The sequence below is a fragment of the Rhinolophus hipposideros genome (genome assembly GCF_964194185.1).
Source record: "Rhinolophus hipposideros genome assembly, chromosome: 2".
NCBI classification, from domain to species: Eukaryota; Metazoa; Chordata; class Mammalia; order Chiroptera; family Rhinolophidae; genus Rhinolophus; species Rhinolophus hipposideros.
The window spans coordinates 73,280,144-73,304,561 of NC_138048.1; the positions used below are offsets into that span (position 1 = coordinate 73,280,144).

A 24,418-nucleotide genomic window follows, 5' to 3' on the forward strand; every position below is an offset into this window, starting at 1 on the left:
AGGGCCGCAGCTGGGCCGCCCCGCCCCGGAGGCAGCCGGGCAGCGGCCGCCCTGCGGCGCCCCCCTTGTGCGCCCAGCGAGCCGGGGCAGCACCCCCCGCCCCCGCAGGGCCTCCCGCCCGCGGACCGCCCAGCCAGCTGCCCGCGCTGCGCCCCACCCTGGCGGCCCCCGCCTTGCCTGGGCAGCCTCCGCCCAGACGCCTACCCCCGACTGACCTCCCTCCGCCTTCGGGCCAGGCCGGAGGGCTGGCCAAAGTTCCGGCGACACCGGGAGGAAACATTTTTGTCCCTACTTCTCAGCCTCCCTCCCTACCAGACTGCTCTCTCAGTTCCAAAAGGTAGAAATTACATGTTTCTATGGTGTATACTGGAGGGTTTTTTGGTTTTCGTTTTGGAGGGGAACGTAAGATGTGAGGAGGAAAGATACGACGTCAGAGCTTCCGCCCCTGACCCTCAGGGTGGTCCTCTGGGTCTGTGACCCTCCCTGTCCGTGTTCCCAGGAGAGGTGATTAGCATACAGAACTCCGCCGATCTGCTCCGTCATATTTCGAAACACCAAGAAATCCCCTTTTCTCCACCCCACCGCAAGATCAGGAACTGAAATAGTCCACCACGTCGCAATGCACAGAATTCAGAAGAGTCGAGCTTTGTCCCTTTTTTCTTTTTGCCCATTTTCGAACAATTTCTCCGGGTTTTACTGCTTCGAGGTCGTTCACATGGGGTCCACATTCGGAGCCTGCCGTAGTTCCCTCCCCCATTTTTCTCCCAACGTACCTACCAAAGGCTCACAAGCCTCTCGTTACCCTACTCCCAAGTTCCTCTCCTTAACGCCCCCATCGCAGTGCTCCGAGGTCGTGGCCCCTGTCCTACCCACCCACCCCCTTCCCCTGCTTCTTGACTGCCTCCTTTCCTGAACATGAATAATTCCGCAGCACTTCCCATCTGTTATTGCCATAGAGACAGAAGCTCGGCAAAGATAATGATGTTGTGTGCAGAGCTAGTGGGGAGAGAACAGCATCTGCGAGTCTGGGGGATAGATTTTCTCACCGCGAGAATATTCAGAAGGCCCTGCTGAAGGTCTGATGTGGAAGACTGGACAGTCCTGAGACTTGGCATCAGGTCAACTCTTGGCAAGTAACTAACGTCTAGTGAGAAGAAACAATTTTTAGAAACCAAAATGACAGATTTTTTTAAAAAGTGATTCCAAACTGCAATTAATAATACATGTTTAGTACTCATTTTATCAGCGATGAAAATAATTACTTTTTAGCATGTCCAAAGGCCCAAAGACCAAAATTAATTGATAGTAAATAGACTTTTAAGAAATCAAACACATTATCCCCTGACCTGTTCTTTTGATTTGCTTTCCCCAGTAATCTGTTGTTTTTTTTAAAGAAGGATCTTTTGTGCCAGTGATTTTACGTACAATGGTTTGAGAAATAATGACAGGTAAATGTGGCTAGAACCAAACAAGCTTTGAGGGCATTTTTTTTTCATTATTCATCAAAGTACAAAATGTACCAAATTAAAATTCACTTTGCCCTTGAATTCCCAAGGTCTTGGCCTCAAAGGTACAAGTTTGAAGCAAGTGAAACTAAACAGGATTCATTTGCATAGATCTTATGCAGATGGGGAGGCTCACACATTTTTGCAGGCCTACTTAAGGGTTTTCAGAAATTTTCAATAAAATTGATTGTGTAATGTGACTTTAAAACACTGAAACAAAGGGTAATGGTTCTTTATCCCAGAAACAGAATTGAATGGACTCAGAGAATACAGTCCTTTGAAAAAATATGCACTGTTGAGGTAATGAATATTGTAATTTCCACAAACTGATGGTCTTCATTGGTGTTGAGAAGTCAACCTAAGTATTGGTTAGTAAATAGCTATTAGATGAGTTTCACATAGACTCTTACCACACTTTCTTGACTGCCAACAGATACTGAGCAAAGCCACTGTGAGAGAAAGGGTGGGCCTGTGTGCAAAAGAGTTGGGGGGTAAAGAGACCCCCCCCCACCCATTGTCTCATCTTCCATTAAGCAGTACAAATAAAAGATCCAAACTAACTGGTACTAGGTGGTCTAGAATTTCTTCTTCAGTAGTTATGGCCGTCTGGTAATAATAGAAACCAAGAATTTAGAGGTTATAAATTCCAAGACCAGTTCTGCCCTGTGACCTGAGAAATGGTTTATTTAGGGCAAATGATTTGGAGCAAATGCTTTCTTCTTGGCTCCATTTACTGATCTATTGATAATGACCTAATATTAATAATGAATATGAAAACAAAAAGGATAGGGTAAAGAGCAACCAAAAAAATGTATTTTTATATTTATGAAGGAGGGGAAAGAAAAGTCAAATAAATGTTAATCTAGCATACAGTTACCGGCTTGTGTTTTTGTTTACACCTTAAGCTCTTTTCCAAGGAAGAGAAACCAGTTGTCACTTGATGGTTCTAGTGCTTCTCCTCCCCCCTTCCTTGATCCTCAACAAAAACAACCTTTCTGAAAAACCTTTTTAGCAGCAAGTCAGATGCTACAAAGTCCTTTAATTTCACAGAAGAATCTCTACTATTTCCTTTTCCATCTCATTTTCTTTTGTAGCTTTTCATCAATTTCTACTTGTCAGAATTATGACGATGATGCTAATGATGATGATGATGACGCTTTTTTTTTTACCATCATACAAAAAAGGATTTTATTTTGGGAAAGTGGTTCCTAATTTATGGCAAGTTTTACTTTCAGAAATAAAACCATAAAACAACACGATCTAATTCAATCTTAAAGACTGGCATGCTGAGCAAGGAATGTTCTTATTCTTTGTAGAAGCTCCTTCTTTACACTGTCAGGTACCAGGGCTCTGCCTTTTGGTGTGATTTCAGCCACCAAGTCATCAACAGTAACGTGTTCTAGTCCTTTTTCTTTAATTGCCTCTTTACAGTGTGCCTTCAATTGATCCTTCCAGCCACACTCAATTAATTTAGCTCTCAACAACTCTTTGAGGCGTTCTCTTTCTCCAGTTTCTATCAACTTTTGGTTAATCGCTGCTCTCATCTGCGTATCTTTGTTCATCTTGCTAACCACACTCTTCGGCTGCCCAGACTAAGACCCTCAGTGGCTGGAGCACCTAAGCACACAGAAAGTTAGAACACCCATTTCCCGATGATGACGCTTTTTAACTTCCTCATAGCACTTTAATCTTTTTCCTACCTATCCTTTTCTCAGTGCACTTTACTCCCCATATTAGTTTAATGCTATTGTGCCTGCCAGTGCAAAGTCCCTTTTCATCATTGACTAGGCTTTCTCCTCGGGGCTTCTTCTCCTCTTAGCTGCCAAGTCAATACTGGAACTACAAGATCCCAATTCCCATTTTCATGCTTTAAATAAGATGAGAAACAGATGCTTAAAAACTACTAACCTCCTCTTCCTGAATAGTGCCACACAGCTGTTTTTCAGGTTTTAACTTGGGCTCTGTGAAATTGGAAGGGAAGTAAGAAGAAAGGAATAGCCAGAAATGGTAAAATAGAGAAAGATCATGTTAGAAATCACTGAATTTTCAATGTTTAAATTGCAATAAACTGTAAAATCAATTAACAGACACATTAAGTGTATTTCATTGTCAATTCTAGGAATTTCATGAATGTTTAGAAAGTTTGGCATAGTTTGATTCACTGCAAATCAGGGACATTTCCTCTATTGTTGTTTTTCCAAAAACAAAGGGGAGGAGTCATAATTAGCCCTGATGTTGCCAAGCTATGATTGGAAACCTGCAAGTTGACGGTGTTGTCAAATATGTAGTGCAGGACTGTAAGTAGCTCAAAGTGCTTCACACTTTCCTATGAGATACATACAAGAAATTCCCTTTTCAACAAAAGCGTAGAGGCGGAGTTTAGGTTGCATGCCAAACCACTTTGCTGATCAGCCGCAGAACAGGCGTTAGACCCAAGTACATTTGACCCACCTCAGTGAAATTTCCATTCTTCATTTCCTCACTGCTCTTTGTGTTCATTCAAATAAGCTATAAGGACTGATTCAGATTAGCCAAAACAGAGCAAATATTGAAATATATAGGGTAAGTAGCATTGTACCAAGCATTGTGGTATATTTATCACAACCCACAGTAATACTTATCCTTACTATGTGCAATGCCCTCTGATATTTTATCCTACTCTATTCTGTGTTTTTGTATTTCAATTCACCACTAATGCATTGCAGCCTACAGTTTAAGAAACAATGCATGAAAGAACAATAATGGTAACATTTATATAGTGGTTACTATTTAGCTCTATTCTAAGCACTTCACATGTAAAAACTCATTTAATCCTCACAACAACCCTATGAGGTAGTGGCTATTATTACCCCATTTTACAAGTGAAGAAACTGGTGCAGTTGTGCTCAAGATTACATACCTAAATAAATCCTTCCCATTGAATTGTGGAAAATATTACACATGATTTTCAAATCTGAGTTCTACGTTGGCTCAATCTGGATGTAGAAAAGTAGGATTAAAGTTTATGTTATTAAAGACCCCAAGTAGCCAAAGAAATCATAAGAAAGAAGAACAAAGCAGGAAGTATCATACTTTCTGATTTCAAACTATACTATAAAGCTATAGTAATCAAAACACTATGATACTGGCATAAAAACAGACAAATAGACCAATGGAAAAAAATAGAGATCCCAGAAATAAGTATATAAACATACAGTCAACTAGTATTTGACAAGGGAGCTAAGAACACTTAACAGAGAAAAGACAGCCTCTTCAATAAATGGTGCTGGGATAATTGGATAGTCACATGTGAAAGAATGAAACTGGACCCATATCTTATACTATTCACAAAAAGTAACTCAAAATGGATTAAAAACTTAAATGTGTAACACCTGAAACAATGAAACTTCTAGAAGAAAAACAGAAGAACAAAGCTCTGTGACATGGGTTTTGGTAATATTTTTTTTTGTTTTCGGATAAGACAACTAAAGCATAAGCAACAAAATAAAAAATAAACAAGTGGAACTACATCAAACTAAAGCTTCTGCATAGCAAAAGAAACCATCAACAAAGTGAAAAAATCTACAGAATGGGAAAGATATTTGCGAACCATATATCTGATAAGGGGTTAATCTCCAAACATAAGGAACTCAATAGCAATAAACAAAGAACCAAATTGAAAAATGGGTAAAGGACCTGAATAGACATTTCTCCAATGAAGATATACAAAAGGCCAACAGGTACATAAAAAGATGCTCAACATCCTCAACCAACAAATGACAGGTTGCTCTTTCTTAGAAAATCTCTTACACAGATGGAGAGTATAGTGCCAGACTCTTCCTAAAGAAGGGAACTCTCCTTAAGTATGAACATTTCTGATGCTTTGATTTGATCTAAGGAAAAAGGGGGGAGAAATATAACACACTTAGAAGAGTGGATGGCCTTCTAGGCCTCTGGGCAATCTTTGGTGAATTGTGTTCCTCACAACTGTGCTTTGATAAGAATTAAAGAACAGAGAGGTTATATCCTGAAGGGCAGAAATTAGATACAGCTGATTAACAGCATGTGCACATTTCTGATATTTTGATATGCAGACAATCAGTGGAACAGGTGTTATGGTTGGCATCATTTTTTTGGAAGCAAAGAGCCAAACCTATAGAGGTGACACCAGATCTTCCAGTTTAGGTAGAGGTCTCCAAGCAGGTGTGGGGCTACTGGTGGAGTCACAGAGGCCTATGAGAGACTGGACTCCTTTTTCTTATTTATTTTGTCTCACCGTGATCTCTGCAGTATGTTTCATGGTGGGTCTTAGCAGTCTACTTCAGTATGAGTGATTGTTAACAACTAAGAAATTTTGTAACATTTATTGGCATGTTGGTCTCCATTTTCCTACAATTATGGTAATACAGTGCTTATTTTATTTATTTTTAAATGTGAAAACATACTGAATGCCTGGCACTTGTCCATCCAGGAGTAAGTGACTAAAACGCATGAGAAAAATGTTATATAGAGCTTTATTTGACAAGCTGATTTATTTAAAAATCAACAAAGTGGTTAATGGAACTTCAGGGCAGTAATTTCACATTTATATTAACCTTTAATGAGCCCATGTGGTTTCTTTAAAATCTATATTACCTGTGTAAAGAAAATCTATTCATTAGAAATCCAGTTTCTGATTTTCGTAACAGAGCCAATATTCATATCCCACAGTGGCCAATTCTAGTAAGCTTTAAATTCCAAGATATTTACCTTTGTGAATATAAGACTTTATTATCAACTCTTATAACCCATGCTGTCAATTGAAAGAATATGTTGACCACCTACTGTAACTAATTTAACTGGTAAATTGTTGAAACATTAATGGATAAAACAACAGTGTTGTTAATATTTTTCTTAGGAAAATGACTTTTATATTTGTATTAGACATATTTGCTAATAATCATTTTACTTCCTGAGGTTTTAATATATAACTTTATAATTTATTCATAAAGAAAAATATATATGTCAATTCCAATTGGCCAATTCTGTATTTTTCTGATAAACTGCAAAAGGAGAAAGTCTCTTTGGCCTAATTAATTAGTATCAACCCCTCTGGGCCAGACTCTTTGGGTCATGCTCTGTCTAGGTTGTTGGCTGACATATGGTTCAGATCCCCACTCCTGATGCATTCCATGACTACCTTTTGCTCAAGGAATAATAGAAGGATATAGTAAGAAACCGTGAGCAGTGTGGCTTCTATTAGAAGAGGATGAAGGAGTTGCATGCATCATGATTGAGGTGTTTCATATTAGAAGTTTCCAATCTTTCTGTATTGTAAACAACACTGATGTACATCCTTGTTTTACATAGTTTTGCATTTGTCCACTAACTTTGTTAGGATGAATTTCTAGAAGAGTAAGTGTTGAGTCAAAGAGTATGAAAATTTTTAATTTTGCTACTTATCCGTTCATGATTTTACCATTATATCCCTCTTAGTCTCTTACGATTTCACTTGTTGAACACCAAGAATATAATACTCCCTCTTTTCATGTGTGTTAATATATAAGAAATAAAAGTTTCACTTCTGTAATCAGCTCACAAAATTAGTTGAGCCTTACAACCTTGTACTTTTCCTTGGTTTTCTGTGAAATCGTTTATGAAAGAATTTTAATTCTATTTTGGGAAATATTCATATCTCTTTTGACTTCAAGAAAAAGTTAGGACAGCTTGACTGCTGCTAGAGAGGCTGAAAGCTGAGAGAGAGAGAGAGAGAGAGAGAGAGAGAGAGAGAGAGAGAGAATTCCAGGGGCTCTTTTTTACTTAATTTTGCAAATTTTATAAAGACTTTTAAAAAAAAAAAACTGCTCTCAGGGTGGTGGAACAGCTGACAAAGTTGTTCTCTCAAGAAAGTCTGCATTTGTGCTCTGTCCTGCCTGCCCAAGTAACTGGTCTGAGTGTTCCTGCTGCCATAGTTCCTAGTCACTCAGCTAGGAGAATTCTTCCTTCTCCCATTTCTTTATACTTCCCTTGGTGTCGAGCTTCTCAAACATGAGAAAGCAAAGAAGTAGCTGCGAATTTATTCAAAGTTCAGATTCCTGCAGTCCAACACCTGAGATTCTAATCTGGTAGCTCTGGGACCCAAGAATCTATGTTTTTAACAAACTCCTCAGATAACTCTGATGTAGATACTTGGTGAATCCCACTTTGAGAAACATTGCTTTGGGGACTTCGTGGGTGCTTTTGGGGTGGCAGGAAATCAAAATTAAAAGTTTCCTATTTAAAAAATATTTTTCTATAAAAAAATTGGTTATACTACTCTTTGTTTCAATAAGTCAGTTCTGGGTCTCATCAAATGGCTTTCTTAAAGAGGATACTGTAGATACTCTGTCTCCCTTATACTATCCAAACAAGAATGCTACTGGCCCTTGCTTTTCTCTACTATCCATTGTTGTGTTTTTTTCTTTTTTTTTTTTTTTAGATTTTTTTTATTGGGGAAGGGGAACAGGACTTTATTGGGGAACAGTATGTGCTTCCAGGACTTTTTTCCAAGTCAAGTTGTTGTCTTTTCAATCTTAGTTGTGGAGGGTGGGGTTCAGCTTCAAGTTGTTGTCCTTTCAGTCTTAGTTATGGAGGGCACAGCTCAGCTCCAGGTCTAGTTGCCATTGCTAGTTGCAGGGGGTGCAGCCCACACCCCTTGTGGGAGTCAGGGAATTGAACTGGCAACCTTCTGGTTGAGAGGACACATTCCAACCAACTGAGCCACCCAGGAGCTCAGCGGCAGCTCAGCGGCAGCTCAGCGGCAGCTCAGCGGCAGCTCAGCGGCAGCTCAGCGGCAGCTCACACCATCCCTTGTGGGATTCAAGGAATTGAACTGGCAAGCCCACTGGCCCATGTGGGAATCGAACTGGCAGTCTTAGGAGTTAGGAGCATGGAGATCTAACCGCCTGAGCCACCGGGCCGGCCCTACTATCCATCGTTTTTAAATTAATTCCATTTGTCGCAGAGTCTTCCATTCCTAACCCCTCTGGTCCTTCTTATTGGGCCCTGCCAGAATCCATGGAGGAGGCCTAGAGTTTCTCCTGATCCTACTTTAGGAATTCGTATTTTGAAGACAAATTCCCGGGACAGGTCAGGGAATGTGTGTGGAGGTCATTTGACTGTCTGCCAGGAACTGATAGGCTGATGTTATCTGAGTTAGTTAGAAACTGGCTCTTTGCCTTGAAGGTTCCGACACTTGATTTTTGTCAACAAATAAGATCAGATCTAGTCTATGAGCAAGTTCAGTTTAACCAAACTCACAGCACCTGTGTGCACTACAACAAGCATGCTGTGCATTTTCATGGATAAAAAATCAGCATAGGGGAGGTTAAATACATAATTTGCTTACTGGATACCTTGAGGCTGATTCATTTCATCTCCACAATGGAAATAGCCTTGCTAATCTTGCTGATCAGTTATGCCTTCTGAGGAACACATGTATTTTGTAGACTTGTTAATGCAATCAGTTAAATTTTACTCTGACCAGAGAAGCATTTTATCTCTTCAAAGTCACTTTGCCTCTTCCCACTTTCCTCTGCAGGGACGGAGTCTCAGAGAGCAGTTTCCAGGCTCTCAACCTCCCATAGAAAGGTGCTGGCTCAGGTTGCAGACGGCTGTCAGTTGTGATGAGATGGCCATCAGGTGTAACCAGTTAGCCATTAGCCACTAATATAACTGCCGTGGCTACGCTGGTGGGGAGAGGGCGGGTGTTGGTTGGCAGAGAAGTGGATAGCGGATTGCGGATCGTGTTGATATTTCCTGTGTCTCACCCGGCCGCCAGCGAAACTGTGGTGCAAGAAGACCCCTTGTTGGAGTACTGAATGTTTGCTTCCTGTGTCTCCACTGGCCGCCATCGAAAATATAGTAGTATGACTCCCCTATCTATGGCTCCATTGTTGTTCCTTTTTGGCCTCACCATATCCTGCATTCTTGTGCAGGGAGCGGGAGCTGAGACCCTGCATTATACCTTCTTTCTTCCTTCCCTTCTTTGTTCCTTTCTTTCTTTTTGTTTGTTTTACAGGTAATTCTCATTATTCTTTATCCATCTGAATACACTTTTCCCAAGTTATTGCATTGAGTGGGAGGTAGGGATATAGTTTACAATGACTGCATCAGGCACTTTATAGATGTTCCCTGTTTTTGCACTACTCCCAGTGTTCTTATGATTCTCATCGTAACCCTGCAAACCAGTTTTACTATTTGTATCTTGTCCCAGAGGAAAACCCAGTTTCAATGATTAGAGAGCTCTGCTGTCCAATATGGTAGCGACTAGCCACATATGGTGGCTTTTTAAGTTTAAGTCTATTAAAATAAAATAAAATAAATTAAATGGTTTCTTAGTTGCACTAGCCACCTTGCAAGTGCTCAACAGCCACACGTACCTAGGGGCTTCCTACTGGATAACATCGATGTAGAACAAACCTATCATTGTAGAGAGTTTTATTGAACAACACTGGCCTAGAGACAGCTGTATTTAAAACGAGTGAGAGGATCCTTAAATATTTTACATGCCAAAGACAAAAAAAGATGGGGAGTTTAACTGAGTTTTGTTTTGTTTTTGTTTTTGTTTTGGGTTGAGAAATCCAATGCTAGTGAGATTTGTCAGTTATACCTAAGTCAAGTGATATGTAAAATTGAAGTGGGCAGGTCTTTCTGCTACTACCCTATCCTTCCACTTCTTCCTGACTCTTTTGGTGGCAAGTAACAGAAACCCACTCTGACTAGCTCACGCTAAGTCAACCTTGACTAGTCCAAGGTTGCAGGAGAATCTAAGGACAGGAATACAGCTCAGCCTGGGAGCAAACTGAAATTTAAGACTTGAGTCTTATCAGCACTTCTCTGCTCCACTCTTTGCATCTGCCTCATTTTGGTTTCTCTCTGCAGACTGGCTTATACTGCTTTTCCACTCCAAGATACAGCAAGTATGACCACCGGTAGCTTCTGAGATCATATTTCCTCCATTCAATACACTAGTCAGGCTGAGGCTAGACTCTTTCTGTGCTCATTCCAAACATCTCTAGGAAGTGCTCATTGGCCCAGCTTGGCTCAGGTGTCTATTCCTGGTCCAACTGGCTGTGATTAGGGGCAAAGTCAAACACAGCTGCATGAAGCCTTGCTGCTGTGGCCATTGTGGTTCAGAGGGTGGGACCGGAGCCAGGAAAAGACACAGAGCTGGGCAGCCAAACCCATGGGAGGCCACTACAATTTTCACTCTACCATTTGGTGGCCCAGTACAACCTACATTGGTCCTTTACCTGACCTTTTCCACTCTGAGCTGTACAGTGAATACACTATTTCTATATCCTCCTTAAATCAGAGTTTCTTTATCTTGTGTATGATTATAATAGGATTCTGCTAGATGAACAATCTGTAGCAAAGTTTTCAGGTAAACCCAGAATATCAGTGTTCTCATCTGATAAATGGGGATGATATTGTCTAACTTGACGCATTGTTGTGAGGTTTAGAGATTAATAATAATGATAATAATAATAATAATGTTTATTCCTATCTAAATAATACATTTTCACTTTAACCTGGATATTAATGGAAATAAAATATGGGAATTCCAAACACTATGTCAGAAAGGTAGCGGGGCAGATAGAATCTTTAGTGACTCTTAAATCCTATAACTAACTTTAAAAATTTGTTTTCAGTTTTATTGAGAAATAACTGAAATATGTAAGTTTAATACATAGAGCATATGGTTCGATTTGTATATATTATGAAATGATTACCACAATAGATTCAACTAACATTTATTTATCTTCTCATATAGATACAATAAAAACAAAAGCATAAAGGGAAAAAATTTCTCTCCCAATCACAGCCTTAGGATTTACTCTATTAACAACTTTACTACATATCATATAGCAATGTTTTATGAGGACACAAGAGAGAATTTTCTGTTGGGTAACAACTGCTTTGCCTCTGTCTTGCAAATACTAAAAAGTTGTTACTAACCATGTTTTCCCCCAGCTCCTTAACAGTTCAGAATCAAGTTTGTAGATTATCTCCAGCTACAGTTGTGTGTTGACTCTATCTATGCCTAGTTTGATTTTATTTTCCATCTTTAATTTCTCATTGCTTTCATTTCATCCATGACACAAAGAGGGAGAAAGGGAGGGAGGGAGGGAGAGAAGTTGGAGGTAAGAGAAACAGAAACTGGAAGTTCTAGCTAACTTATGTCATTTGTTGATTCCTCTTACAAAAGTAAGGGCAATAACTACCTTATTGTCGCAACCTGTGCAACAAGGGCAGTGAGGATGAGAGGAGAAGGGGCGGTTTGGGTTAAGTTTTTAAGAAAGAAACAAACAGAGACTTAATACAGTTAAATCTCTCAGAAGGCCAGGGGTCTCTCAGTCTCAGAGGACTGGAGCCCAGAATAAAGCCGGCTGGAGGCTTTTATTGATAGGTATACAAATACAAGAAAGTAACATTGTTTCTTACACAGTCTGTGAGACTCAGACATCATAACAGAAAAATGTTTATTCCAATCACCCTTTGTCTGTAAACAGCGGAAGCACAAGGTCCCATCATGTTTTTACTTAAAGTATGTACCTTTTCAGGGTCAAGTATCTCACATTGTAACAACTCCATTGAGATAACTGGAGAGAACTGATCTTTGTTCTCATGACTAGTCTCACAAATAGGTGCAAGGGAAAAGCCAGAACTGGCAACAGACTTTCCCAAGCAGGGGGAAGGGGAGGCAAGGCCCTTTCCCATATTTGTCTAAGGCAGCTCATTGGGGGTCCCCACTCGGTTCCGCCTGGCTTAGGTTGTATCTCCCGCGAGATATCTTACCTATCTTGGGCTGCAAACCATCTTGTGGGGACCAGACAGAGAGACATAAGGTGTAAACACAGGATGGAACAGAGTCCCAGAAAGGCACAATCTCACAAACTCTTCTTTCCTTAAGGAAAGACATGGAGGGACTGTTGGCTAGGCTGTTGTGCGACTACACCTTATAGACACTAAGGTGACTTTCAAGATATTTGTACCAAGAGTGTCAGAGCTGAGAGAGAGAGACAGAGAGAGAGAGAGAGGGAAGACCTGTTACTATTTCCATTCATTACGCCCATATAATTTAATTAGATAACTTGGTTAAGGAACAGATATCCATTCCATCTACATCAAGTCATTTAGAGGTGAAAGATTATAAGACCTGTAACCAGAACCAGAAAGTCCTCTCTCGCTCGTAGGTAGCCTGATACCACCTTCTTCATAACCTTGACTTACATGTGGCATCCTTTCACGTGAGCTCTTCCCCTGTTTCTACATTTAAATTGTGAAGAAGGAGACTCTCAAGGGCTCAGAATGTCTTTTTAAGCCATTAAGACTATGCTGATCAGGCCACACCTGGGAGTGACAATCGTGGGTCAGGTAACCACCTCTTGCCTAACCAGCCACAACAGGGGGTTGTGGACATTAAAACATGACTGCCTAGAAGAGCCTTTGAGCGAGGCAGTTTTTTGGAGGGACAAACAGGCACTGGAAACAACTAATAAACCATGAAAGAATTAGGTAGAAAGAAGGCTCTCTATCCCCTTAATACCTACTGAATTTCAGGTCACCTTCCCAAGCTGGAGTCAATTCCCAGATCTTCTGCAATGCTGTGTTTATCTCAGCCTTTTAAAGTTATACATTATGTGCCAGGATGTAATTTTACAGTCTTAGGTCTTCATCTGTATTGTAAGATCTGGTAGGGCAGGAAGTACATCTTATTAGAGTCTATGTCCCCCACAGGACTTGGTATATAGTTTCTTTTTTATTTTAATTTATTGGGGTGAAAATTGTTAGTAAAATTACATAGATTTCAGGTGTACAATTCTGTATTACATCATCTATAAATCCCATCGTGTGTTCCCCACCCAGAGTCAGTTCTCCTTCCATCACCATATATTTGACATAGTTTCTTTATGTAGTATTCCCAATAAGTATTTGTTCTTGGCAATGCAGAAGTTGATGCTGTCAGCCTTCCTGCCTCCAAATAAATGAATAATCCTATCTGGTGAACAAGATACTACAACACAGCAAAAATCCTGTTTTTTGGTAACAGTTTCCTACCACATTCTGATACTTTCTCTAGTATTTCGGAAGGATCTCAGAATTATTATTATTTTTTAATTAATTTTATTGGGGTGACAATTGTTAGTAAATTTACATAGATTTCAGGTGTACAATTCTGTATTACATCGTCTATAAATCCCATTGCGTGTTCACCACCCAGAGTCAGTTCTCCTTCCATCACCATATATTTGATCCCCTTTACCCTCATCACCCACCCCCCACCCCCTTACCCTCTGGTAACCACTAAATTATTGTCTGTGTCTATGAGTTTTTGTTTCTCATTTGTTTGTCTTGTTCTTTTTGGTTTATATACCACATCATATCAGTGAAATCATAGGGTTCTCTGCTTTTTCTGTCTGACTTATTTCACTTAGCATTATTCTCTCGAGATCCATCCATGTTGTCACAAATGCTCCTATATCATCTTTCCTTAACGCCGAATAGTATTCCATTGTGTATATGTACCACAACTTCTTTATCCATTCATCTATCGAAGGACATTTTGGTTGTTTCCATGTCTTGGCCACCGTAAACAAAGCTGCAATGAACATTGGCGTACACGTGTCTCTATAGAGAAATGCTTTTATATTTTTGGGGTAGATACCCAGGAGAGCGATTGCTGGGTCATACGGTAATTCTATTCAGAATTATTTTTACATTGAATAAAAATCAACCAATCACAGGGAGAACAGAAGAAGTAGGTTTCTTGCCTGTTTCTTAGGCCCTAAAGCCCCACCCCTTTATTCCCTTTCAGTGTCCAGGAAAGTCTCTGGTGACTGGGAAGTCTAACAATGCCCTTTGCCTGGAGGTATACAGGATGCCCTTTGGAGCCAATCGATGTGACCGTAGTCCTGACTGGGGCACTTCTGACTCTCCAGTAGGATGTGTTTCCTGAGCGTGCTGACACCCGTGGTGTACAGATTCTTATCATTAAGTCAACACAGTCAGGCTCCCCAAGGGACTGCCTTTTTCCTGGTAGTGCATTTCCTACGCATTCTTGCTTTGTCAGTTTGATACACATTTCTTAATCCACTCTGACTAGGTACTGGAATTCTCTACAGATAGTAATCGAGATGGCCAAAAGTTGTGTTTCCAAGAAAAGTCTAGATTTAGCTCAAGTATATGTTTAGATCTACTGCTGGGATCATGAATTTGGCTAAAATATATAGCCTGGAGCTGTGCTCGCTTTGGTGTCCAGGGTTCACTAGTTTCTGCCCTCCCCACCCCCTTATCATTGAATTTGAATGCCTTCAGAAAGAGCACGTGGTACTTCAATTTACCATGACCTCACCACTCCCTGTCACTGGCTGTGGCACACATTTTCACACTCAGCAGTTACAACCATTGATAGTGGCCAGCTCCCTTGGATCTTCTTTGGCTCTGACGGCCTAGGTTGACTCAAGAGCCCCCCCAGAGCAGGCACCTCCACTAGCTTTCTGACTGTTGTAAAGAGAGCCAACCAACCCTGTTGGGATAACAGTTTGTGGGACAAAGAAGGCAGGTGAAGTAAGCCTCTCTTTACTTTGGAATATGTCTCCAAACAACAAGAAGTCTTTTTAAGACACAATCACAAAGCACTGTCATATCTTAAACAATTAATAATAATTCCTTAATATCATCAAATATTTAATCAGTGTTCACATCAAGTTTAGTCAGTTGTCTCATAAAGTTTTGCTTGTTTCTAAAGTTGGTGTGTTTGAATCAAAATCTACTTTCTATACTTGGGTGTGTTTCTGGAATCTCTTAATCTGTAGTTACTCCTTTTTCCTTGCAAGTTTTTTTGTGGAAGAAACGGTGTCATTTGTCCTGTAGAGTTTTCTATAGTCTGATTTTTGATGATTTTGTTGACTGCATCTCCATAATGTCAATTTACCGTGTTGCTGCTCCCTCTATTTTTCTTTGTGTGGTAGTAAAATCTAGAGACTTGATCAGATCATGTGTGATTTGTTAGCAACAGTATTTTATTAGCAATATACTTCCTATGTATATCACATAGGATACACAATGTCTCCTTGTGTCTCTTTTTTGTAATATTAAGATTGGTCAGTGTTGCAGGTGGTGTCACCTGACTCATCTACTGTAAAGTTCCTTGTCAATTTTCAGCAAAAGTTTTCTGTGCCATTGATGACCATTGTCTAGATCCATTATTTCGTTAGGGGTTGCAATATAATTTATTCCTTCCTCATTTATTAGCTGGAAATCTTTTTTTGTTTTTTTTTAAAGAACTCTCCCTTACCATCTATTGGTTACCTTTAGTTATAGTCATTTTGTTTTGTTTAGTTTTTTCAGAAAAGGCAGGATGTTTGATTCTTTACTTTTATTTACCAGTTTTCAGAATAGTGAGAATCCTCCAGAGACGATCAAGGAGTTTTTGGGTTATTTTGGTTTTGTTTCTGTGTGTGTGTCTTTAAGAATTCAAGGATTTATGCATATTTTCCATATCTTAATCCATTATAGTTTGTTTATGCTCAAAATGTACCACTTTTGGCAATAGACATTGCTTTGGATCTTGGCGATGAATGACCCACAATCATGTAAGTGTTTACTCTCCCATATGACTAGGACCCACTTTCCAGAACTTACAAAATGATTTTTCTGAGTTACTTAAGTCTGGTATTTTATAGAACAAAATTAATGTTGTGACTAGAGTTTAAGAGGACTCTACATTCTACCATGAAGTCCAAGTGTCATGTAGATGGTGGGAGGCAGCTCCAAGTGGTAGATAGAGGCAGTTCTGGCAGTTCTCTTCAGCTTGTCATTGGTATTGCACTGGTCATGGTTTTCAGATGCTGCTATTCCTAGTATGAGGCTGCTATGACTTTTATTCTACAAGAATGAGGTTAGAAAACGTCATGTTCCCACTACCCAATGTGCAGCCCTCCTAAAAAAATAATATCTATACCTTCCTTACCCCTCATAAAAAGGGAAGTAAATGAATAAAGTAATCATGAACCCACAAAAACAAAAAAATTGCAAGAGACAAGGACAAAGGGAAATGTAAAACTGATGGGAAAGGGAAGCCCCAGGCTGACGAACATGTTCCATCCAGATTAGTGCAGGAGGATGAGAAAGGACAGAAAAATGACACATTTCCTAATGTCTAAACATACGGACAGAGCCTTACTGTGCAGTGAGAAAGTCTGAAGAAGAAGGAGCGATAAATAGGTAACTAAAAAAATAAACAGAAAAAATTTAAGGTACTTATTAACTCTAAAAAAAAAAAAGTTATTTAAGAAAGGAAAATCATAATACCTTACCTGGCTCTGTGTGAATAAAATTGCCATAGTCATAGTAATGTAAATACTCTATTAATAACCAAAATTGTGATCTAACTATATTGAAGGGGGGGTAAAGTATGTGTAAGAGAGAGAGAGAGAGAGAAGAGCGTGCTGAACTTTAATCTTGCTTAGTAAGAAGTCCTCAGATAATATATAAAACTCAAAAACTTCAGAAATAGTAAAAATACCTTATTTAGAATTATGGGGGTATATGTGAGAAGAAACAGCTTAAAAAGTTGAAGGTGGGAAGTGGGAATCTGGAGTTCAAAAAGTTGAAGTGAGAATCTACAGTGTGAGGTGGGACAAGGGGCTTCTATTTTCATTTCTATTTGATGTTTTAAATGATGTATCTATGTACATTTATTAAAAAATGTTTTATTAAAACTTGTCACATTTCTATGTCTCTCTAATTCAAATAATTCTGCTGCCAGGAGATGAATCTCAGTCACGATTTGGATTTCTCCCCCTCCCTAAGGTCATGCAAGAGATCCAGAGGGTCTCGTGTATTCTAGAATATACGGAGAGGGTCCTCTGGTCTCTGATGCATGTAGGCCCCCACACCTTGCCCAAGCCCACAGTCTTCAATTCTTGGACCAAACCTGGGCAGAAGACTCTTTCACTGCTGCCCTCAGATCTTCACATCTCTCAACACCTCTCATCAGAAAGGTCTTGTCATTTCTTGAAGCCCCACATGGAGTGGACTCCATGCCACTGCTCTCAGAATCTGAAAATATAGGTAAGGGCTCTTTCTCCACTACCTTTTTTTCCTGGCTCTTTCCTTTCCCCCTTCTCTTATAAACGTTTAGAAACCCGGAGCCTGTCCCTCTTTACTGTAGGTGGTGGTAGTGAGAGACCGTACCAAAGAATACCTAGAGTACGATGTAGGCCCTCTCCCATTACCTTTGATTCAAACAGTTGATGTCTTTCCAACGTTCTGTAAATTCTATGAAAAGATCTAGCCTCCGGACTAGAGCTCATTGCCTCTCACGTGGCCCCTCCTCCACTGCCCACCCTCCAACAAAATTCGGCCGCTACAATTCAGGACAGCCTACTGTTAGCCTTTTTTTCTTACTCACAGTGTTACATTGTAATATTTCACTTCCGGTTGTACTTGTGTAATCTGTGTATTGTTACAATTTTTATGGTAATTTTGTTTCTATCCAATTATAATCACCCAGTTCCCTTACTCCCTAAAGGAGTGTGATAAATGGACCTTTTGCCTTATTTAAAGCCAACTGTAAGGTAGCAGTTTCCAGAGGTACATGTATGTGCACATCCCAGAAGTACACGTGGGTGAGGGAAATTGGGGAGAGGGAAGAAGATATGAGGACTTCTATTCATATGTTTGCTTTTATTTTTGAGTGTTCTCTAATGTAAAGAAAGTATACTTATAAACAAAAAACTTACATATTTTGGGGGTACAGTCTCAAACTTTTTAAAATTGATAAAGTATGTGATCTGAGATATTTGACAATTGCGTTCTAGGACAACACTGTCCAATAGAAACATAAATATGGGTGACGTCCAGTCACAATGAAGGAGTAGGATTTGCAGGAAGGTAAGACCCTTTAGGAATACACGTATGATGTCTTTATCCTTTCTTACTTAAATCCTTTACACTGAGTAGTCAGAATCTAAGGAGATGTGGCTCACTACTCACTTTGAACATTAACAATTTCATCCTGTGAAGACTACTAATTTTGTTAATACTGATGATGGATAATCTTGCTAAGAAGTCTTTAAAATTCTACTAATAGACGTGGATGTGACGTTTTTTCCTATGATTGCCAAATTGATTTTTTGTAATTAAAAAAATAAGCTTTTATTTATTTATGTTTAAAGAAATAAACATAAATGTGAACCACAAATGTGAGCTCCATATGTTACTTTAGGTCTTCCATGGCCACAATTTTAAAGTGTAAGAAGAGGTAGAATTAAATTTAATATATTTTATTTAATCCAATGTTTAAAATATTCTCATCTCAATATGTAATAAATATAAAAATTATTAATAAAATATTTTACATGTCTTTTTTTTAACTAAATCTTCAAAATCTGGTGTGTGGTTTTATAGGGACAGCTCATCTCAACCTGAACTAGCACATTGCGAGTTCTCAATAGCACACGTGGCTCATGGCCGCCGGGTTGGACAGTGCAACTCAGTATTAGAGGGCATCTGAGATGCACCCTGACTCTAGAACTGCTTCTAACAGTGGCAGACATCCTGGGGTTGACACAGAACTGGACCTGCTTCATATCTGCAGCACACCTGAGGTGGTTAAGAAGTGAACTATCCAGTTTACTGAGTATCTTACTTCACGCTTAAGCACTTTTATGTCTATTTCATTTCATTTTCTAGCACCGCTTTGAGATAGAGATGATTAAACCAAATAAAGATGAAGAAACAGAAACTTGGATTACAGAATTAGTTAGAACAGCAGTCTTCTTCATCCAAAGCCCTGAACGCAAGAGTCTGCGGACCCACATGCCATTTCATCTTCTAAAAGCTTCTGAACTGATTCCACTCTCTGTTGTGTAATGCCATTACCTGTTGAGACCGCTTTCACAGAGCAAGTGAACAAAGCCTGTGCAGTCCGATCACAGGGCAGTCACGATGCTCTCCCCAACCCCTAAAAGAGCAAAAGATGCAGATTTTATTTCAGGCCACTGGCTGCCCTCCTAGACTCTCCAGCTGTGCACTGTCAGATTTCCCAGCGTGGTCCTTTCCTGGTTGAGGCTCATTTATGTGAAGCCAATCTGCAGTAGATTAATTAAACACTGTATTGATTTTCTATCCTCTGAAGCACTTCTAAAAGGGTTGTATTCTTGAAGTCCCTTCTCTGAGTTAGTAGAACATTTCCCCTTTGTAAATGTGATACTTAGAACTTTTATCACCATCCTGCCACCCACCCCCACCCAGACATCACCCCGCCCGGAAAAGCCACTATCACTTAGCAGAAAATCTAACTTCTGCTTTTCCCAAAAGACAGGGCAAGAAAATGGGGAAGGGAGTCCTGCTGTTTTTCAGGTCATGTTGATTTAACACTTCATGATTTATGCACCCTGGCAGTCTTGCTTATAGGCTTTCATTTTTGCATCCTGTTAAAATACCTTGCAGCGGTGTTGTTCCTCTTAATTAGGTCATGTTTGTAAGGCCCGTTACAGACGCAAGTGCTGTGTTTGTGCTCAATATGAACACTCGGGTATCCTCCAGCCTTCCTTTGTCGGTTTGCACAGGGGTTTTCAATACGTACAAATCGTGAGAGATCTGAATTTGGGAAAAGGCTTGGTTATTCCCCTCTCCATTGTAGATTATTAAAATATACATACCATACTTGGGAATTAAGAGTGGTAATAAACACAGGGCGTTTTATATTCGCACAGGTTTCTGATCCTAACAGACCAGGGCTTTCCCCACTTATTCCAAGTGCTGTGACGCTGGGGAGAAAGGAACCCTCCCTGTGAATCGTGCTGCCTTACTGCTAAACCCTTCACCTTCCTGATATGTTGCAAGTGGTCAGTCATTTTGTTGTTTAGTGAGTGGGCGACTGAAATTTAGGGCATTCCCAATGTGTCTGAGTAGGGAAAAAGATTCATTTAAAATTATAGCCTGCTAAATTAAGTGTAGAGTAAATGTCTCACTAAGAAACCTTTTAAATACAAGTTTCATTTGCTTTCCCTAACATGGTCACTAAATCTGAGTTTATCAAATTTCTAAATTTGTAACGAATCATGTTAAGCATTGTTATTAAGGTATGGATGTCAGTGGCCCATCTTTGAACACAAACAAAAAGCTTTTCTTTTAGAAGAAGGAGTGGCTTCCCAGTCTTTATTGTTTTATAATCCTCTGTCTTTAAGCTAGGTTTATATTCTAAAATAAGAAAACTGCTAGAAACAGAGCAGAGAAAGTTTCAAGCTTCTGTTTTAACAGCAAGGATTTATGAAAAATGTGTCATATCTGGTAACTTTCATTCTTTTCATAAATAAAAAATAAAATATAAACTGACAGTTTAAAACACACTTTATACTTCCTCTCAAATCCACAAAATGGCTGTTACTTGCAAATAATTTACAGTAACGTTAACAAGTTATTTTGGCTGATCCAGATATCATTCTAAGACTATAGCAAATTATCCATCTTTTAATTGCTTTTAAATGTAAGAAAATTCTAGGTTTATTTTTAACAATCAAAATTCCTCAATGCTCCAACAGGATCCTCAGTCAATGCAAATTTACATAATTCATCTTCCAGTCAATTTGTTTTTCTATAATTAGTGCAGCTGTCACCAGGGAGCTACATTCTTGTGGGCAGGTAGCTATGGGTACAGCAGGCAGGCTTCAGTCAAACATTTCCTTTTAAAACATCCATCAGTTTTCTTCCCTTATTTCAACTAAGTTGGGTTCTGTAAAGAAGAATCTATTTCCTACCTAACAGGTCTTCCTTTTCAAATTTTGACTATAATTCCATAACTTACAATTCCTTCTCCGGGTCCATTTAGCCAAAAGATATAAATAAATGAGTATCTAAAGAATTTCTTGGTCAGGCCAACTTTTAGCCTACATACATGATATTTCTCTTTATAGCTACCATATTTTTATCAAAACAGATCCTCACTTCAAAATGTAATTATATTGCTGTTAAAAACATGGCCAAGCCACATTATAAGTACAATGACAAAGCAAACTTCAGAATAGCATCGTAAATATCTAGCTTTACATTGTTCTGGTATATTAGTCTTTACACTGCGTTTCTCTTTAGTTTTTGATATGATTGATCTTCCTCAGTAGTACTATATATTCAGCTTTTTTTTTTTTTACTGTCTATCACTGCTTCATTTGTAATATTTTTTTAAGGGCTGAGTAGCCAACATTTTGAATCATCTAAATCTTCACTATTAAATTTTCCCTTAAAATAACAAATGGATGAAGGAAAATCTAGTACTGATAGAACTCAATGAGTGCTTATTAGTTTCTGCTAGGTACTGTGGCATAAACCAGGAAGTATATATGTGCCATAATACTTAGGACATAATAATATATTCATTAAATATAGACCAAGGGTCTCCAACTGAGGTGCGGAAAGGGGTGCCAGATCACCTCCATACAAATTTCCACCATTACAAGGCTGTTGACATATGTGTTAAGTGACAAGTGAAGGATTCTGACTGAGTGTATTTTATGTCTATATGTTTTCGGAATTGTCTGAGCCACAGAAGATTTCCAGCTGGGGAGCTCCTCCCAAGGAAGAGAAGGTGAGACAAGAGGGTGAGGCCCCAGGCTCCTAAAGCAGGTGCAGTCTCGAGTCTGGGGAAGCCCAAAGTTGAGTGTCTTCAAGTGTGAAAGGCACAGCTTCAAGGAGGCCACACCAGCAGTCAACCAGGAGGGAGGTCAGATGGAGATGAGAGAACAAAAGAAGAGACAAAAGTGTTAACGCCAAGGGGAGACCATAAACAGCAGTGGCCTGGGCCTGGGCGTCAGGACAAGGGCTCAGAGCCCCGGTGCTGTTGTCCACAGTAGGAGGAACAGAAGAGGACTCACAAGACACATGGGCCAAAAGGCAAGGAGTCCAGCACTCAGCTGAATAAGGAACCAGGAAATTCGGTTGGCCAATCCTGGTAGTAAGGAGTGACCGTGAGCCTGAGGCAGGGCCATCCTTACTGGGAGTAGGGCACAGGAGGAGACCAGCGGAAGGAGCTGGAGTCCAGCTGAGCCCGGAATCACGGAAGGTGGTCAAAGCAGGACACAGCAGCTGCAGCCGCCAAGAACCAAGAGGGAGTTGTGCCAGTGACTGAGTGTCAGTTCAGGGCTTCCCACCTGATCCATCGCAGCCTTGAACATACGCGTATGCTGATGCCACTCCACGGATCAGTTCAGAGCTTCTCATCTGACTCGACTCAGTCTGAAAGAAACTCTGCCATCGCATGGTGGCGGCTGCTGGTAGGCCACCATAATTTATTTGCCTCTTCTTTCTGGGTGCTCAGCTGGCTGACGTTCCGCAGCTTCCTTTGCTTTCGGGAAGGCCACAGGACTGAGTTCTAGCCAAAACAATGGGAGCCCATGTGAGGCAAGTCACTTCCAGGCCTGGGCTGTAACATCTCCCACAAGGGGGCCTCCCAGCCTTCCCACTTCCTGTACTTTGAAGATTCTGGAGCCACCGCAGCCCCTTCCCTCCCAGTTCTGGCCCTGGGGCATCTGTCCTGGACTGTTAGGAGAGGAAGATGGAAACTCCCATCACCTTACGGGTCTATTTGTTAGCTCAATGTAGGTTACCCTAAGTGATGCTCAGTGTGGCCAGAGATTCCCAGGGTTATTGTGGAGAGAATGCCCCAGGCCATTGCCTTTATGTGTATGATATGTATGACCACCCAAGCGTACACATGGAGACTGTTTCCATGGTAACACTAGGTCCACTAGTTTGCATATGTGTCCTTTGTTTGGAACATAGAAGATGCTTCTATAGACGCATAGCTCTTTCATATAGGTGGTGTGAGAAATGATAGTTAGGTCCTCACACCTACACCAACTTGACTTACCAAAAGCAATAGTTTAGTACAGTTCACCATCATTTATAACATGTCTTTGCCTGATGTCAGAGGGTGAGAAAAATAGGAAATTGGGAAGGGGAAATCATACATGACTTGTGTCAAGTCAAATTAATAAACAGGGACATTGTAATATTACTCCAGGTTTTAAAAGGAGACAGATGCTCTTTTAGGTCCCAAAGGCCCACAAATCATACTAGCAGGAAGAGTATCTATCTGAAATGTGGACCCAGAGATGTAGCGGTAGGATATTAATCCTCACAATGCAAAATGTCGGATTAAGAAAAACCACGAAGTCAACAAATTAAAAAACAAAACCAACAGAAAAACAAAAGCAAGGCAATTGCAATTCTTTCCTCCCCTCCTCCAATCCCAGAATGCCTGTGTTTCCCTTACCCATCTTAGCAGCAGAGGTGGGGTATGAGGTAAGAATAGCAGGGACTTATGTGGTAATGGAAGTGGGGAGAGGAATGGTGGGGAGAGAGGAAGGGGGATTCTGGGTGGGACATTCTCTGCTATTTTAGCACCCACATGAGGACACCCAAAGGCCTGGTGGGTGAACCCCTGCAGTTGTATGAGCTTCTAGGAATAAGGATTTTAAACTACAGGTGCAATGCCCCCTCTTTTCGTTGCCACCCCTCCATTCCTATCACTAGGAGCCTGGAGGACAAAACTAGTTGAATATTCTTCTGGGTTCTTGGAAGCTTTGAAAGAGCTTTGAACTAGACCCTCCACATCCCTGGCCCACAGCAAGCACCCAAGTTACCTCCAGGGAGCTCAATGCAGAGACAAAGGACACAGCGCTTAGGAATCAAGGTGGTAGAGAAAAAATGAAGACGTGAAGTCACCCTCTGAGGGCTAGAGAGAAGGTGCAAAATGTCCTGTTTACCGCCAGAAGTCATCTTGAGAAGTCATTCCTTCATGGGCTTCTCCTTTGGGGGTGAGAGAACGGGGGGTTAAGGTCCATAATTCCAGAACAATATTTCCCAGACTTGCCACCTAGATTAAACTTGACTCCGGTGGTATTTGA

The 24,418-nt window shown here is 40.3% G+C and overlaps 1 protein-coding gene across 1 annotated transcript; it reads right to left on the minus strand.

The window, feature by feature from the left end:
* Positions 1–2,702: 2,702 nt before the first annotated feature.
* On the minus strand, positions 2,703–3,083 carry LOC308507286 (transcription and mRNA export factor ENY2-like). The gene has a single exon (XM_081072099.1). It carries the CDS (start codon positions 3,065–3,067, stop codon positions 2,777–2,779), a length of 291 nt encoding a protein of 96 aa, XP_080928225.1. The 5' UTR covers positions 3,068–3,083; the 3' UTR covers positions 2,703–2,776.
* Between the last annotated feature and the right edge of the window lie 21,335 nt (positions 3,084–24,418).

Bases quoted from the DNA above. Each gene is read 5' to 3' on its own strand.
- LOC308507286 (XM_081072099.1), bottom strand. From the start codon at position 3,067: ATGAACAAAGATACGCAGATGAGAGCAGCGATTAACCAAAAGTTGATA.